General features: G+C 42.3%; 1 protein-coding gene across 3 annotated transcripts in view; it reads right to left on the minus strand.

Moving 5' to 3' along the window:
• FBLN2 (fibulin 2) overlaps positions 1-17,054 on the minus strand; it is a 187,810-nt gene that overhangs the window by 6,519 nt on the left and 164,237 nt on the right. For all 3 annotated transcript variants that reach the window (XM_054034201.1, XM_054034202.1, XM_054034200.1), the window contains 7 exons: positions 15,828-15,962; positions 12,061-12,198; positions 11,582-11,725; positions 7,393-7,521; positions 6,764-6,889; positions 3,855-3,971; positions 1,907-2,035 (listed from right to left, as the gene is read on the minus strand). In XM_054034201.1, coding sequence (XP_053890176.1) covers positions 1,907-2,035; positions 3,855-3,971; positions 6,764-6,889; positions 7,393-7,521; positions 11,582-11,725; positions 12,061-12,198; positions 15,828-15,962 — 918 coding nt within the window. The remainder of the gene's footprint in view (positions 1-1,906; positions 2,036-3,854; positions 3,972-6,763; positions 6,890-7,392; positions 7,522-11,581; positions 11,726-12,060; positions 12,199-15,827; positions 15,963-17,054) is intronic.

Below are 17,054 nucleotides of genomic sequence, written 5' to 3' on the forward strand. Positions count from 1 at the left end.
CCGCGGGGAGCCGGTCAGCCGGGCCGGCGGGGAGCCGGGCCCGCGGGGAGCCGGTCAGCCGGGCCGGCGGGGAGCCGGGCCCGCGGGGAGCCGGTCAGCCGGGCCCGCGGGGAGCCGGGCCTGCGGGGAGCCCGGTCAGCCGGGGAGCCGAGCCCGCGGGGAGCTGGGCCCGCGGGGAGCCGGGGAGCTGGGGGATGCGCCGGGCCGCCGGGGGCCGGCAGTGCTGGGCGGGCCGGGGGTGGTCGGCCGGGGGCCGGGGCCGGCACCCCAGGGCCCGAGCCGACCCAGGCTGGAGCCGCCGGGGGGCCAGCCTGGGCCGCGCCTCCTCCCCCCCACATTCCCCTTACCTGCTTCAGGCTTCCCGCGAATTAAATGTTCGCGGGAAGCAGGGGAGGGGGCGGAGACTTTGGGGAGGGGGCGGGGGTGTGGGCGGGGCTGGGGGCGGGGCCGTGGGCCGTGGAGTGTCCTCCATTTGGAGGCACAGAATATGGTAACCCTATCACTGGTCAGTGTGTGGTACTCATCCCCTTCTATGCCTGAGCCACAGAGGATATGGGTCTCTTAGAGCTCTGAGCTAAGAGAGCCTGGCTCTTCAGTTCAGCAGTAGTGACTCATACTATATTAAGTCTGAAGTAACCTGGTTCAAATTCCAGCATTCACAAAGATAGCAGCTGTCATACAAGCAGCCTCAGGTCATGATGTCAGCACATAACAGAAATGGAGAAAGGATCGTTAAAGCTACTGTAGGTGGGCAAAATAAATGTTTCCTCTGACTTCCATGCAAGAGACATAACACTGAGAGCCCGATTCTGAGCTCATACATGTTTTTACACATTCTAACTCCACTGAAGTCAGAGGAGTTACGCCCGAGTTTTACTGGTGAGAAGAATCAGAACCCAAGAGTTGAGTTGTGCAACTAAAAAGTCTGAAGATGCCCTGAAAAACTAGGAGCACAGTAAATGCCTGATAGCTAGTGTAACTGACCACTCTAATGCGTATAGGGTGATAGGTAATCGGCTCTTCAAACATCATTACATGACAAGCACATCTTTTCGAAATGGAGGATTTTCACTTCAAACATGTACAGCTGCACTGCAGATGAACACATTGGCCATCTTAAATACATTTCTGTGATTTTATGGGAGTATTTAGTCCAGTGTGGTTTATATCTTACTGTTAACTTAAGGCTAGTCTACACTGGCAGCGCTTTAACGTGCCTTGTGTGGTCATGGCACAGTGCTGGGAGAGAGCTCTCCCAGCGCTCCAGAAAAACCACCTCAACGAGGGGCGTAACTCCCAGCGCTGGGGCACTGTTTACACTGGCGCTTTACAGCGCTGCAACTTGCTGAGCTCAGGGGGGTGTTTTTTCACACCCCTGAGTGAGGAAGTTGCAGCGCTGTTAATTGCCAGTGTAGACAAGCCCATAGGCCAACACTTTCAAACGTGTATGCCTTGAAATTAGGCATTTAAGTCCATATTTAGTCTCCTGAATTTGGTCTCCTAATTTTCAGGAGTGTTGAGCTCCCACAGCTTCCACTGAAATTAGAGATTTGAGGGTTCATAACCTCTGAAAATCAGTCCACTTACTTAGGTGATGAAATATGGATTTATCCTGCATGTATAACTTTAGGTACCTAAGTGAAAATGTTTACCTCAATTTGTATAATACAGTGGTTTCCATTAAAACGTGGATTAAATAGTTAATAAATAGTTCTTTCTTACTCTAAATATAGGGGGAAAACTGACCCCTTTGATAACGATATGTGGCGACTATTGCCATGTGTTGACTATTTTATGGTGATCGTTGTATAAAATAGAGGTTTGACTGGATAACCCTAAAGTTCTATATCATGTCCAGAACTGACATCAAGCTACAATCTTTCCAGTCTCTTAATCTTATTCTCACCTCGACATGTTCTTCCATTTGCTGCCATAGTATATCCCTGCTCAGGACAAGCACATTGGTAACTACCAGGAACATTCACACAGCGGAAAGTGCAAAGAATACCCGCACTTTGTGTGCACTCATCAATATCTGGAATTAAATTATTACAAAAGCATTAGAGAAGTGACAGATGTAAATGAAGAGAAAATGGAACACAAGGAAATTCTGATGGCTCTGATACAGGTGACGTCAGATGCAATCCCTCATCTCATCTATAATAGGTTTTACTTAACAAGCGCCCAACTCTGAAAGTCTGACTTTGCTGTAGGGCCGTTCATGGTGTTTTATGAAGCGTCCAGTGCAAAGCGCCCCCCTTGCTCTCCCCTTACATGTTTGAAAATTACTATCTGACAACTTAAAAGTAATGCAGACCAGCAATAAATCAAGCATATGTCTGGGTTTATACTCTCCTGTAGCTTTCCAAATTCAGAATTCCTCTAGAACTTTTAGGGGAGCTTTTTCAGACCTTAACGGAAGGAATCAGGTGTTTGACTCCTTCATAAACAAACAGAGATTCTCTCCCAAGTATTTGTCAGGTGTCTGCTAAATAGGTGTTTAAAAAACAAACAAAACCCAAAGGCTCAGATCCTTCATCCCCTCAGGCAGCATAAAGTAACCTAGAAAGCTGTCCTATAGGGGCAGCTGGAAACTGCCCATACATTACCTGCTCCTGACTTCTGGTGCAGTTTGGTGTCAGAGCAAGCTGGGGGAATGACCAAAATATGATGCACTCTGGTGATCCACAATAGCATAACAGCTCCAAGTGGACCATTTCAGCCAGTGGAAGTCAGAGCAGGCCTTAAGCTCAGCTATGGTACTGCAGAGGTTTTAGAACAGTGGTTCTCAACCAGAGGGTACATGTACCCCTGGGGGTACTCAGAGGTCTTCCTGGGGGTACTCAACTCATCTAGATCAGTTTTTCTCAACTTGGAGGTTTCAGTTCCTGGGCAGGGGTGTCACAGGACAGGTTTAGGGGGGCCATAAGTAAGGCTAAGATTTAGTCATGGGTATTTTTGGTAAAAGTCATGGTCAGGTCACAGGCAATAAATAAAAATTCACGGTCCTTGACCTGTCCATGACTTTTACCAAAAATACCCGTGACTAAATCTCCACTTCTGGAGGCCCTGCTGGGGCCCCCGCCCCAGTGTGGGGATTGACTGCCCGCTGGCCACTGCTCCCAGGGACCACTCTCTGGACAGCCTCTGGGTGCCCCGGGTCGCTGTTCCAGCCGCCCCAGGACAGCTGCTGTTCAGGAGGTCCCCAGGGCAGCCCCAGGACCACTGCTCGGGCACCCCTCAGAGCTAGCCACACCAGCCACTGTTCTGGCGGTCCCCGGAGCCAGCTGCATTTTATGTCTGATTTTGAAAGCAAGTCGTTTTTAGGTGAAACTTGCAAGACAAATCAGACTCCTGAAAGGGGTACAGTAGTCTGGAAAGGTGGAGAGCCACTGTTTAGATGATACAGTTTCAGAAAAACAGTCTGACTAAAACCCCCTACTTGTCTTGCTCAGACTTCAGTCTCTTGCCACTGTGAGGCAATAATCTCACTAGTTCTTCAGTCACACACAGGTTCCTCTAGCAAACCTAGGCTATCCGTCCTGGCCCCTGTGAAGTCTGATTTGTATTGCTCTGGTGGAGCAAAGCAGACTTAAAACTGGTCTAAGTGGGCAGCTGAGATTTCCCTTTGCACGGGAATTCTCCAATAGCATACATACATTGTTTCTGGCCTTATGCCATTCCCTTCTCACAGCCCCCAGCACTGGAGGCATGCCCAGCGCACTGCTACACTCCAATAATTGCCAGCGGCTGGAACAACCCTTTGTGGCCACTGCAGCAGGGCATAAAATTCAGAGCCTTAGACACTCCCTGCAACGTACAAAAAGTACAAACGACATGAACAGCATCTGTACCTTTACAAGAATGGCCGTCTTCTGCTAGCTGGTACCCTTGCCTGCAGTAACATTGATAGGAACCATAGACATTGGCACACTCCTGACTGCATGCAGTGCTGTCACATTCATTCACATCTGTATCCAAAAATAAACAAAGGTATTGCTACACTGGAGCAGAACAATATCTATTACAGTTTCCTGCCTCTGACAGCAGCTAGAACCAGATTCTTCAGGAGAACATGCACCATTATGGAATAATCTGCACACAGGAGAAATTTTTGTCTAGTCCTCTTTGCTAGTGATTGGCTTATGGCCTGATGCATGAGGAACTATAGCCCTTCCATAATAATATAAATAATTAATACATTAGAGTTGGTGAAAAATGCCAAGTCGTTTCTGCAAAATAAATAAATAAAAATAATTCAAAGGAACAAAACAATTTTCAATGTTTTCATTGCACAATTCTTTGTTTTGATCCATTTTGATTTTGATTTAAATCTAAACAAAAAGAGTTAAGTTTTCATTTCTTTTGTTTTTTTCCCCTTCTCCTTTTATTCCCCTTTTTCTCCTCTGGAAAAGAGGGATGAAGGAAAAGAAGTGGGGAGAGGAAGGAGATCAGAAAATGGAAACCAAAACCGTTCTATTTTGATTCAATTTGAAATTTTTTGTTTTGATGAAAATTTGGAAGTTTCAAATGATCCAAAAAATTTTGGAAGAAAATTTTCATTTTATTGAAAAGCCATTTTACTTTGAAGAAAACCCTTTTCAATGAAAAATTTCAATCAGTTTGAATGTTGATCCTATCTCCTATAACTGGCTGTTCACATCCACTTGTATAACTCAGGAAGAGAAAATGAACAGCAATATGCAAAGTGGAGCTGGGAGAAATTTTCAAGATGAAACTTTTTTTTTTTTTTTTTAAACCAAAGCAGATTTGGGTCAACCAAAACATTTAGCAAATTTGGATCAAATTCACTGAATTGTTTCATCTGAAACAAACAAATCACAAAAGTTGTGAAAAAAATCAAAACATTACATTCTGACATTTTCAGAATGAAGTGTTTCAATTTTTCTATTTGAAATGGCTTTTCCTTTTGAATTTTGCTTCTATGTTATTTTGAAAAAGTTAAAAACCCTGAAAAGAAAATGAAACATTTAGTTTTGTCTCTGTAGCAAAGAATAAAATATATCGGGTATATCAGGATATAGAGATGAAATACAAGTATTAATTAATGTTGTAATATGGGGCTTACTGGACTTAGGCCTGTAAGATATTTAGCTTAGCCCAAACAGGGCCTCTCATCAACTAGTTGACTGATAAATAACCTTGTATGGGAAACTGTGCTAAGTGCTGATGTTTGGGAAAAAATGTATTGCAATGTATCTGCTAACACTGTAAGATGCCAGTTAAAACTGGTTGTAACATTTTGGGGATTTTTGCAGACATAGGGTGACAGCAATGTGCTATCCACAAGTCGTTATGGTGGTTCAGGGACATAAATGTTAATGAGTAGAAGGGGAAAGTTAGCCTATGAAAAATGGGGTGCCCCAGATTTAGTGGGGAGTGGAAGTACAGATAAGGAAAACGGGGTTGAAACCTTCATAAATAGTATAAACGCCAGTGGGAGTCAGTAAAACACATAATAAAAGTTGTCTCCCAGCCTGCGTGTCTTGAGAGTCACCTGGATGACACCCACTGGTGAAGATGGTGATGATGAGCAGGAAGAAGATGGTTACTGACACTCTGGGGTTCCCCAGCAGGAGATGTGAGTTATACCAGTCACAGGGCTAAACACTTTGTACTCTCTTTCTATCTACGGCTGTATTTCAGTGGTTGTGGGATTATTTATCTGCTAAGCGGATTTGTTAATAAGTGGACTTGTGATAAATAGCAATGTCTTGTGTGCTTCCTGGGTCCCCCATTCTAATAACATTGATAATAATCTTCCTGAGGCTGTAGCCACTCAGGAGACTGAACTTTTATCAGCCACTGCTACCTACAAAATTAATCAATAACCAACACATTGATCCATCAGTTAGACTCTACAAGTCAAACAAAATATTTAGTTTGACCCGAAGAGAATTTTTTTTTTTTTTTTTTACTTTTTCAGTTTGATGGAAAAAATTTCTTTCGTGTTGACCTGCAACATTTTTTGCAGTTCAGTCATCGAACTGAAAAAAATCAGTTATGTGCACAACTCTAACAACTGAAAAGATTAGCTCTATAAACACAATGTGTCAAGCTCATGCACAACTACTGGAGATGTACCTACTTTCCTGCTTACTCAGTCTAGAAGAGCTTCTCAGAATTCATTAGAAACATGATATTCCTGGTCTCTTGTGCTGCTACGTGTTCCCAGATCGTAATTTGAAAGTTACTGAAACTACCTGAAATAGTATGAAAACTGCTACTGGGCAGTTGGGAAGCACAGCTGCTAAAAAACAAAGGCAGATTCACAACTGCAAGTCAGTTTGCTTCTTTACCTGCAAATATTGTAACCACACAGACGAGGACACGGCTACGAAAGCAGTTGACAGGGTGGGGGAAAGACAAGAGAGAAAAAGGTGAAAGGCACAAGAAAGAGGCGCTCTATGTCCTCACCTTATAATGGCTTTTCAGCATTTCATTTCTTGTTTAGTAGAAATGACCTGCCTTGCCTACCATCCCGGTGATAGAGCGTATGGGATGTAATGATGCTGGAGAAGCTTTACATACATATTGCAAGTTTAATAAATACCTTAACTACACTGCAGTTTGAGAGCCATTCTAAGGATGCTCGGAATGTGAAATTTTAGTGTTTACATAGCCTCAGAGCATTCATGAATCAAGGGTTCTTGTATCAAATGCCACCCAAACTTCCTCCCCTAAAGTCCTTCTTCTTCCAATGCAGACTTTGTCTTAAAAGGAAAGGAAAGCAGTCTGGTACCTTCACAGTGCTTCCCATCATAGGCCAAGCGGAATCCAGACGAACAAGAGCAATGGTAGGACCCAGGAGTGTTCTCACAGGTGTGCTGACACAGCCGTCCTGGGTAATTCCAGCACTCATTTATATCTGTCAGCAAAACAAGCAAACAATGGGAAAACACAGGATTCGAGAGAGACATGGGAGGATATTTTAAAGATGCCAGAGATCGATCTCTACATTGTGAAATGCTGCAACTTTGGTTTTTTATATTGTCTGGCTTTGTACTCTAATTGGCATACAGTGATGATAAAATATAAAAAGCTTTATCCCAGTGCGTTCCCCAGAAGACTGTGAAGATTTTCAGAAAGATACATTTCTGCAGCAGAAGATACTTAACCCAGAGAAAAGTACTGTGCAGATGACCTCAATCAATAACCTACCATTGAGCTAAACTGAGGACATCTGCTCCATAATGATACAGAAGAATGGTGGAGGTTGGTCACAATGAATGAAGGTAGTTGGGGAAGCAATCCTATTACCTCTTCTGAGCTATTGTAGAGCAGAACTAATAACTACACACTAAACAACAGCGCTAAATACTGCGAAGGCTCATCAATCAGTAGTTTCTGCTTGCTCTGTGCCTTACATACCAATGCAGGCTCTGTTGAATGCATCATACTGATAGCCCATCTTGCAGTCACAGCGATAAGCTCCAGGTAGATTATGACAAATCTGTCCCTCTCCGCAGCGGTGTATGCCTGTCTGACATTCATCAACATCTATAGCAGGAAAAAACATCAATTACTTTAAATATGGGGAGTGAAAGTGGTGGGCATTCACTAAATGACACAGTTTAAGAAATGACACACTTCTGAGAGAAGTTTCAAGTAAAAGAATAAAAAGGAACAGAAACACTGTTAACTGTGTCAGGAAAAATAATAATTTTTTTCTTCTCCGTTATTCTCAGAGGAGGCTTCATGTATGGACAGGCTCCTCTAAATCAAACTTTTGCAAAATAAAACATTGTTTTGAAAATAAAGCAATGCTTTCAAACACCATGAATATCTCCCATGTTACCCCACATTTAGCTCTAAGCAAAATTTCTGGTTACTGAGCTCAAACCATGCCATTAAAACCGGTTTATCAACAGCTTTTTATACTGACATTCTCCGATGTTGTTATATCAATCCATGTTGATATTACAAGTCAGCATGTTATAGCAAATCAGTTAGAGCAAACCAAGAACCAGCTCAAACGTCTGCTCATCTCACGAGCCAAGCCAGATCTAATTTCTGGTTCAAATAAATTCCCACCTCTACTTGCATTGTTAACTCTAGTTCCATTTTCTACATTCTTCTCTTTCCCCAACCTGATCCTCTTCTCTGCTATGATCCAAACCAATCCTTGACACTCCCCCATTTTCCATCCCCATCTGATCCAAAATCCAATCCTGACACACCTGCCCACCCCTTCCCAATTTACAGGTCACTAATCTTGGTCTCTCCCCTGCTCCCATTCTGTTCCAAGATGAGGATAAGAGTCTATTTAATACAGGCTGATGGGATCTACGATGCAAGTAAAGATGAAGCCATATCAAACAGACATCTGTTTGTTCTCCTCTAGGATGGACAAGGTTCAGCAGTTTAGTTTGGATAACACTCCAACATTTTAAGAGCTTATTGATTATCTGAACCTTTTGAATTCTGCCTCTTCCCATCCCATCAGATCCTTCCCCCTCCTCCATATCCACCTCTTCAATTCCTCTGGCATCCTAACTCCCTCTCCCCAACAGCCAATAGGGCTGGTTTGTTTAACATCATCTGGGAGGGCAGTCTAAGATCTGAAACTCTCTTTGCTGTGCTCTGGTTGGCTGCTCTATGCAAATTCATAGATTCTGGGACTACTCCAGAGGGACCCAAGAATGGATGGTCTCCCTCCACCCAGCTCTATAAAATTTGGAGATAGCAAATCTGCTCAGGAAAAAAAAAAAAAGGACATTTTCTGAGCCTCTGCATGGATGATTGCTGTGGTAGGTCTCTTGGGAGCCAGGAGCAAACAAGGGTTACTTATACAGGCTTCAAATTGGTTTGGATGTGGTGAGACATGTGGTTTCACGTTCAGTTCTTATGTAGCACAGATTCACGCGTTTCTAATGACTACAGGCATTAGATTTGCAGAAAAGCCTAACCAGGAAAGAATTCCTGGAAGGGGGAAAAGTTTCCGATGAAATGCTGCCTCTCCACTTTCTTTCAGAGCAGAGCAAGCATTAGGAAAAGGGAGTTTTTAAATACAGATTTAAATCAGCAAATTAGCAATTTTATTTGGAGTGAATTCATTTGTGCCATTATTTCATTTGTTTGTGAGAAACTGTATATTCCAGCGAATAAGTCCCTGCCCTTAATTCGGTCTAGGCCTTTTTTCAGTCTGAGGTGTGTATTTCAAGATAGTTACAATACTTTTCAATTAAATGTAGGGGGGTGGTTGCTACTAGTTGATCTGATGAATTAGAAAGAATGAACACATTCAGGATAAAGTCTCTAAACAGAGGAAGACGACCACACAGGCTCAGTTCTGCTGCAGAAACATGTCCAGATGATCTATTTCTATTACTATGAGTTAATCTGAAATCCAATTAACCATCACAATGCCCTGAAGAAATGGATTTTATCATAGAAAGGGGAAATTGGAACCACATGGTTTTCTTTTTTCTTCTACATACTCTTTCCTTATTTAAAGCAACCATACTAAAACATTTAGACTGAAAACAGAGGCACACCTCACTTAGCCGGAGGCAGAGAGCTTGCATGTGGCATAGGTCATATTAACATGAAACATTTCTTTCTCTAAACCAAACAGAAAAGCAGATTCCTACACTCTCTAGATGTGGCAAGCTACCATATAAATTTTCTTGTACCTGGACCTAAAAACTGTGCCAATCATTTAAATTAAAAAAGTGGAGTAACATCTGTAATTACAATGTATTACATTATCTCATCCCTATAACCACACAACCCAGTCATGTATGAGTAATGTTTTTTTTTCCTCCTTAAAAAAAAGAAGAAAAGAAAAGAAAAGAAAAGAAAAGAAAAGAAAAGAAAACGGCCCATTTTTCTCAGACCAGCAGTTTGAAAACGCAAAAGATAGAGAAGCACTAGCCATACAAGTCAACTTTGATACGGGTCTGAACACAAAGGCCTTTTAAACTAATGCTGGGACTTTGGAGCTGCCTGCCAAAGGCTGTCACCTGGTAGAAAAATGACACGTTGTTCTAATCCAGGGTCTGAAAAGCCTTTGTCCTGTTTTGATACTAGCTTTCATGGTCCCAACAACTAGTGCCAGAACAGATCCTCAACTGGTAAAAGTTGAAACAGCTTTGTTGGCCTCAGTGAAGTAACACTGATTTACACCAGCTGAGGATCCATCCTAGAGTGTTGATGCCTTCCATTGTGAGGGTCAGGAGCATTTCCTTTTCTCTTCGTGTCCATTGGGATATCTCCCTGATTGCTAAATGATAACGGATGAAAGATGAGTGCATCTCTTGATCAAGATCAGCCAACTCATCCCCCTTTACAATTTTACCAGCAAGCATTCTTAACCTTATCATCATCTAGTTATTTTTAATAGTCCCAGTCTATAGGCTGAGTCCAAAACTTGCCCATCTCCTCACTTGGAGGAGTTAAGAGGTCTGCGACACTCTGGGGATAGTAGTGTAGACGTGAGATACGTGGTGGTAACGTAGGGCAATGTGTAATGCTGAAGGTGGGAAGTTCATCTGACATGTGTCCTGTACCCACACCACTGCTCTCTGTTATGGGCCTTTTTCTTTTTTAGCCTCTATCTTTTGCAGTTTATTAAACAGTTAGCTATGAGCAAAGTGAGAAAATAAATGAATGGGACTTTACCCTCTCCATCCCTCCCCTAAATTCACAGAAAGGCTGATTTTGTTCTTTTCACGTTCTCTATTCACTGCAAGGATAATTAATGGATATTTGTAGTATTGGTCAGTAAACAGCATTTGGATTTACTGGTTCATTTCTTTCCAAATATAGTTTCCTATTTTCTACATTTACAAAATATATTTAATTCATAAAGACACAACTTCACTCTTGTTTGAACTCTGTAGGCCTGTCTTTGTTCTCTTGCATCTTATGTAGTCATTTACATCAGTAACTGAATGCAAAAATAAGTGTAAAATCCTATGAATCTGATTGGATACCACTGTACGCCCACTTTGTACTAGTGGAAGTGACTACACAAGGTGCAGCACAACAGAGAATCTGGCCCTGAGTATATGTGCACTTCTTCTTTAAACAAAGAAATCAGGACTTGGACTTATTCTGAGAATTTGGACAACAGAAAAATAACTAGGAATTTCATTTGCACTGCTGTAAAGACTATCTGCCCATTTATCTTTTCTGATGAATGCACTCACAGTGTCTCTTTTATGCAGTATGTTATTACCCCAGACCATATCCATCCACAGTGAGATACTATGAAATAACAGAGTGTGAAGCTTTTGATTGTCAGGTTGGGACTAACCACTGAGTTAGATAGAATCTAGAATGAAAGTTAGTAGGTACAAGATGCAACCAAAACCAAGCTCACTCAAGGTCACCAAAAGGAACTAACTATAGTATTCAGGCATTAACATAATATAACATAACATAGTAAGTACTGACCAACAGGCTGTTTAGACATCATCATCAAGCCAATCTTTAAACTCTCCTACTCCTGGAATGTAGTTATAACAATTGAAAGTTTTCTAAAACTATTTTGGAACTGAAATAAGCTTTTTCCTCTAACAGAGCATTCAATTGCGGACAGGAGTCTGATCCTTACCGATACATCGAGATCCATCCTCACTGGAATGATAGCCTCTGCTGCACATTAACAGGTTTCTCTGACAAGTGTATGATCCAACAGTATTGATACAGTTGAATCCAGGCTTACACGGCTCAGGAAGTGAAGTGCATTCATTAATATCTGTGGAAGAGAAAGTGTGGTAGTATTAGCTATTCAATGAATATGCTTCTTTCTGTTCTAGCTGTCATTTCTTTCCCCTCATTTTGATTTTGATTTATTATGCAATCTATGTAGGGGCTGATGAGAATCAGTTATGCCTGCATTTTAAAACTTCATAGTATGCAAATCCAATATATAACATTTTTAAAAGAGCAGCAACATTTGGGCAAAATTCAGTGAAAATTTAAAGAACATCAAACATGATCAATGTACAGCCACTGAACAGTGTAACAGTATCAGGAGTCTGTTCAGTGCTACTGCACACATTAGAAATGTATTGCAGTAATCACACTTACCGACACAATTACCCTCCGGGTCTTGTAAAAATCCTTCCATGCATCGCTGCTTTGATTCACAATAGAATGATCCCTTTGTATTCTGACATACAGAGTTTACTTGACAACTATGAGTTCCTCTCACACATTCATCAATGTCTATTAATAAAGATAAAGAAACAATATGTGATCAATTCTGCTATATTTTTTTCTAATCCTATTAAATAATTTGTAACTCATTTCCTTTTTTTTTTCTTTTTTTTCTTTTTTTCAGAAATGCGGTTATGAAGTATCAGATTTTCAAAAGGCCTCTGAAAATGCTCTTGTAAAATCAGTGAGTACAGTTGTTTGTTCCTGCCCATGGATAGGCTTCAGAATCTTGCAGCTGCATTTTTTTAGGCTCCATTTCTGCAATGAGATCCATGCAGGTAGGCCCCACGATCTCCAGAGTCCCACTGAAGTCACCAGTGTAGATCCTATTTCAGGATCGGGGTGTAAGAGACCCACAGAAACACTGATGTAGTGTATGTTTTCTGTGGACTAGTAGCTCCATTTCTAAAGCATGATGGACATTCTGCTTCTTACAGAATAAAAACTGTAGCTAAAATCTTGACACTTCTGAAGTCAGTGGCAAAACTCCCATTGACTTTATTGGCAGGCCTGCAGTGTGTGTGTGTGTGTGTGTGTGTGTGTGTGAGAGAGAGAGAGAGAGAGTGAGTGTGTGTGTGACACAACTGAACAAATAAGAAATAGCCAATAATTTATTGCTGCTTTTTGCGGTCTATTAGCAGCTAACAATTTTCTCCAATTTATTATTTACATGACATTATTTGCCGAATAGTTTCCACATTTAACTTTTGGTCTGTTTATTAGCAGTTTGTTGTGAGATTTCAATCTTCAAAATTCAAGCTGTGCTGGTCAGTTTTGACTGGATAGAGATCGCATGGCATTGTTTCATTTCCCTGACTGGATGAATATAATGAGGTTTCTGGTGTAAATACATTCACATGCTCAAAACTCATTTTCTGAGAGTATTTTCTAATATTAGCTTATAATTTGCTGTTTCTGTGAAGATTCCTGTTGGTGAACTCATTTGTTAGAATATTGCCAGGAAAGCAAATAAAAAAAAAAAAAGAGGCACAAACACAAAATCCATGTTTTAAGTAGGAGAAAGCTTGCAGAACCTTTGGAGGCATTCCCCCAGCTGTAAGTATCAGCAAGAGACATATGTTAAAGTTGTTTTCAGTGTTGTTGTAGCTGTGTTTATCCCAAGATACGAGGGTGAGGTAATATCTTTTACTGGACCAACTTCTGTTGGTGGAAGGTACAAGCTTTCAAACTACAGAGAGCTATTCTTCAGGTCCTTCCCCAGACCTGAAGAAGGGCTCTGTGTAGCTAGAAATTCTGTACCTTTCACCAACAGAAGTTGGTTCAATAAAAAGCATTACCATACCACCTTGTCTCTCTCATATGTTAAAGTTGTCAATCTTCCAGAAGCTACTATGCTGTCAAGTCTTTCTACCACGGAAAGAAGATGAGGTATCAAAAAACAATGGAGACTCAGTATCTTATAGCGTAAAACTAACAGCCAAAGCAAAGTAGTTGTAGCAATTTCTAGACATTAATTCTTACAGAGATGCTGGAATTTTAGCCCTTGGGGGTCACACTTAAAGGGCCACTTAAAAACCTGCTTTATACATTTTATAAACCATTAAGAAGTCATATAAATAAATACTAACTAATTTACAAGGCTAATAAATGCTAGGACCAAACTGTGGAGCTAAGGCTCCCTCGAGGTGAGCAAGGACTCCACAATCTAGCCCTTATTAAGTCTTATTAAGCTACCTACAGTTAAATATTTGGTTCACTTACAGCGTAGGAATTCAGTTACTACTCACTTAAAATGTTTGCTATGTGCCAAATTCTCAGGTCTATATTAAGGCCAACTGCTATTCAAGTCATTGGGAAATTGCAGGAGTAAAAATGGAGTGGGGACCTAAATTCCCCGTAAGCCAGCCTATTAAGCACGGTGCAAGCACTCAGGGAACCACTCGGCCGGGACCTGCCGTGGCTGGGGGAGAGGTGCCCCTCTCCCAGCCCCAACCTAGCCCCACCCCAACGTGCCATGGCCAGGAGAGGGGCGCCCCTCCCCCAGCCCAAACCCAGTCCCTGACGTGCTGCATCTGTGGGAGGGGCACCTATCCCATGGCCCCAACCTTGGAGTTGCCACGGCGGGGAGAGGCGCCTCTCCCCCCAGGCCCAGGTGCTGCTGTGGGGAGTCCTCTCTCCCCGCCGTAGCCCCGGGGCAGCCTGCACCCCAAATCCTTCATCCCCACCCCAGAGCCTGCACCCCCCAGCCAGGGCTCTCACCCCAACCCCAACCCTCTGCCTCAACCTTGAGCCCCTCATCCTCTGCCCCACCCCAGAGCCCTCACACCTCTGCACCCCAACCCTCTGCCCCAGCCCTGAGCACCCCCTACCCTCTGAACCTCTCGGCCCCACCCCATGAATTTCGTTATGTGCACCGATATGAAGATGATGTGTCACACATCACCTCCATATTGGTGCACATAACAAAATTCATTCTGCACATGTGTGGGAAAAATTAGAGGGAACACTGGTGGGGACACAACTCCTACCTTCATGCATTGAGGAGAGAGGGATCCCCTCACATACATGCACACACACGCACACGAGCCACCTGTGCTGCACTATCTCCATTGACCTGGGCCTCTAGTGGAGCTTCCATTGGTCTGGGCCGCCATATATAGGGTTGGACAAGGAGCAGGGAGTGGGAAGGAGAAGAACCCGAATCATTCTCACCCCCATGGAAAAGGCTCCAAAAAACTGAATACAGCCAGAGGCTGTATTAACACAGGAATTGCCATACTGGATCAGGCTCATGGTCCGTCTAGTCCAGTATCCTGTCTCTGACTGTGACCAGCACCAGATATATCAGAGAAAGGTGCTGGAACCCCACAGTAGGCAGAAGTGGGATAATCTTTCCCCATGGAAGACTCATCCTGATCCCTAACAGAGGCTGGCTTAAGCCTAGAACCATGAAGTTTTAAATCCCTTCCACAGTTTTATCAACTCCTCACTTAACATATTAAGTTTTTTCTGGAGCCCTCTGAGTGTTGGGGACTGCCCTTCCTTGGAGATGCCAGCAAGGGGCAGCCTTCAGCTGAGAAGTCCCTAATAATCTGGTTCCATTGGAGAGCCACTGGGGACTAGCAGTTAGCGCACAGACACACTATGCATCTCAGGGGATCTGTAAGGTGCGGTCTGGCCATCTATGTCTTTGGGGGTGTAATTAACGCTGCCCCGTCCCACCCACACACCCAGAAAAATTTCGCTCGTTGTGTTTTCCTTCCCATCCCCCGCACAGAGGTTTTCCTGTGGGAGGATATAACAAGGACCCCAGGCTATGGGGCAATGCAGCAATATTTCCATTACAAACCATGGGATGAACCTGTTTTAGGAACAGCAGTTTAAAAAAATCCAAAGCGTTGTGGGAAATTGGCTTTACCTGCCTCTGACATAAATCTTTTTGTGGTGACCTCTGTTTTTCTCTCATCTATTTAATATTAAGCAGCAACCAAAAAAATTATTCATACCCCCCCTTCTCTCCCCTTTGAATAATTACAACTAATTAGATGTTAGCAGCTTGCAAAAGATAAGCAGATGCCAAAAAATAAACATCTACCAGCCAGGGCACGAAGCCCTGGTCTTACATGAGAAGAGTTTAGCAGCAAACATAATGAAAGACTGAAAAGTGCTTGCCTTACCAACACATTCACCATCCTTAAATTCATAGCCTGGCTGACAGCTGAGTTCTTGGAGACAAGTAAATGATCCCACTGTGTTAATACAGTGTTCTCCTCGCTTACAGGTGTGCGCTTCTGTGACACATTCATTAATATCTACAAGAAGAAGCAGTTAGATATTTCAGAATCTCACATACACCAAGAAAGCTGCCTTTTCCTGCTCTCTTTAGGAAAGAGTCAAAGGCTCATTTAAAAACTTTTCTTCCAAAAGCAAATTTACGTAGCACTGTGCTTCAGTATTTTGACTGAGGACATTTTTTGTTAGGGTTTCCTGTTGCTGTAGAGCAGCTCAAGAGAATTAGAGGTAGCTTTTTTATTTCCCTTTTGAATTCTCGGTGAGTGATGTGTCCATCAAGGACATGGGGTAGACAGAACTGATTAGATACCAAAGCCAGTAGAGGTTAGATAATGAACTTCACATTTAATGGCTTGAAACCCCTGTCTAACAGAACAAGAAAGGGATTCAGACTTCCTGCTCATTAAAAGCTTTTCAAAGCTCAGGTTATCAATCCTACTGCTTTATGCCAAATATACCACAGCTGCATGCATGTAGCAGGGACTGTGTTTTGAGGTTATTCACATTGCTAATGGAGTTACATTGCTATTGAAGTTGAACACTTTTTATAAACAAGAATCTTGTGAAAATATGGGGTGGGGAAGAGGAGAATCCAAAAGGCTGAAATAAAGCTTTTAAAATTTAATTTCAAGTGATCAGTCTTCATGAGGAGGAAATACAAAACAGGAAATTTTCATGCTTTCACTTAAATATTGGATCATTTCAAGTGAAAAAGGTACCTATTTTGGAAAGAAAAATGCAAACTCTGAACAAATAAATTTTTACATATTTTTGATGGAAATCTATTCAGACTGAAAAACGTGCATTTTGATTTCTGAATATGTTAAAAGTGAAAATTGGAAATTTCATCAAGAAAAGACATTCCTAAGTAACAAAATGGAATGGAAAGACAAAGGAAGAAAATCTTCATGCAAAATTCACCCCGAGATGTTAAACTTTCACAAGGTTCTAGTTAAAACTAGGAAGTCAATTAAAAGCTGCACGAAACAGGAATATGAACACATCAACTACAGTCCGTCACCACGTTTTCTGCCCAAAGCTATTTTCACAGCATGCAACAGAACTAGCGGTGTGTTAATGAAGCCTCAAAAATTCAGGTGAAAGAGCCTGGT

The sequence above is a fragment of the Malaclemys terrapin genome, chromosome 7 (assembly GCF_027887155.1).
Source record: "Malaclemys terrapin pileata isolate rMalTer1 chromosome 7, rMalTer1.hap1, whole genome shotgun sequence".
Lineage (NCBI taxonomy): Eukaryota > Metazoa > Chordata > Testudines > Emydidae > Malaclemys > Malaclemys terrapin.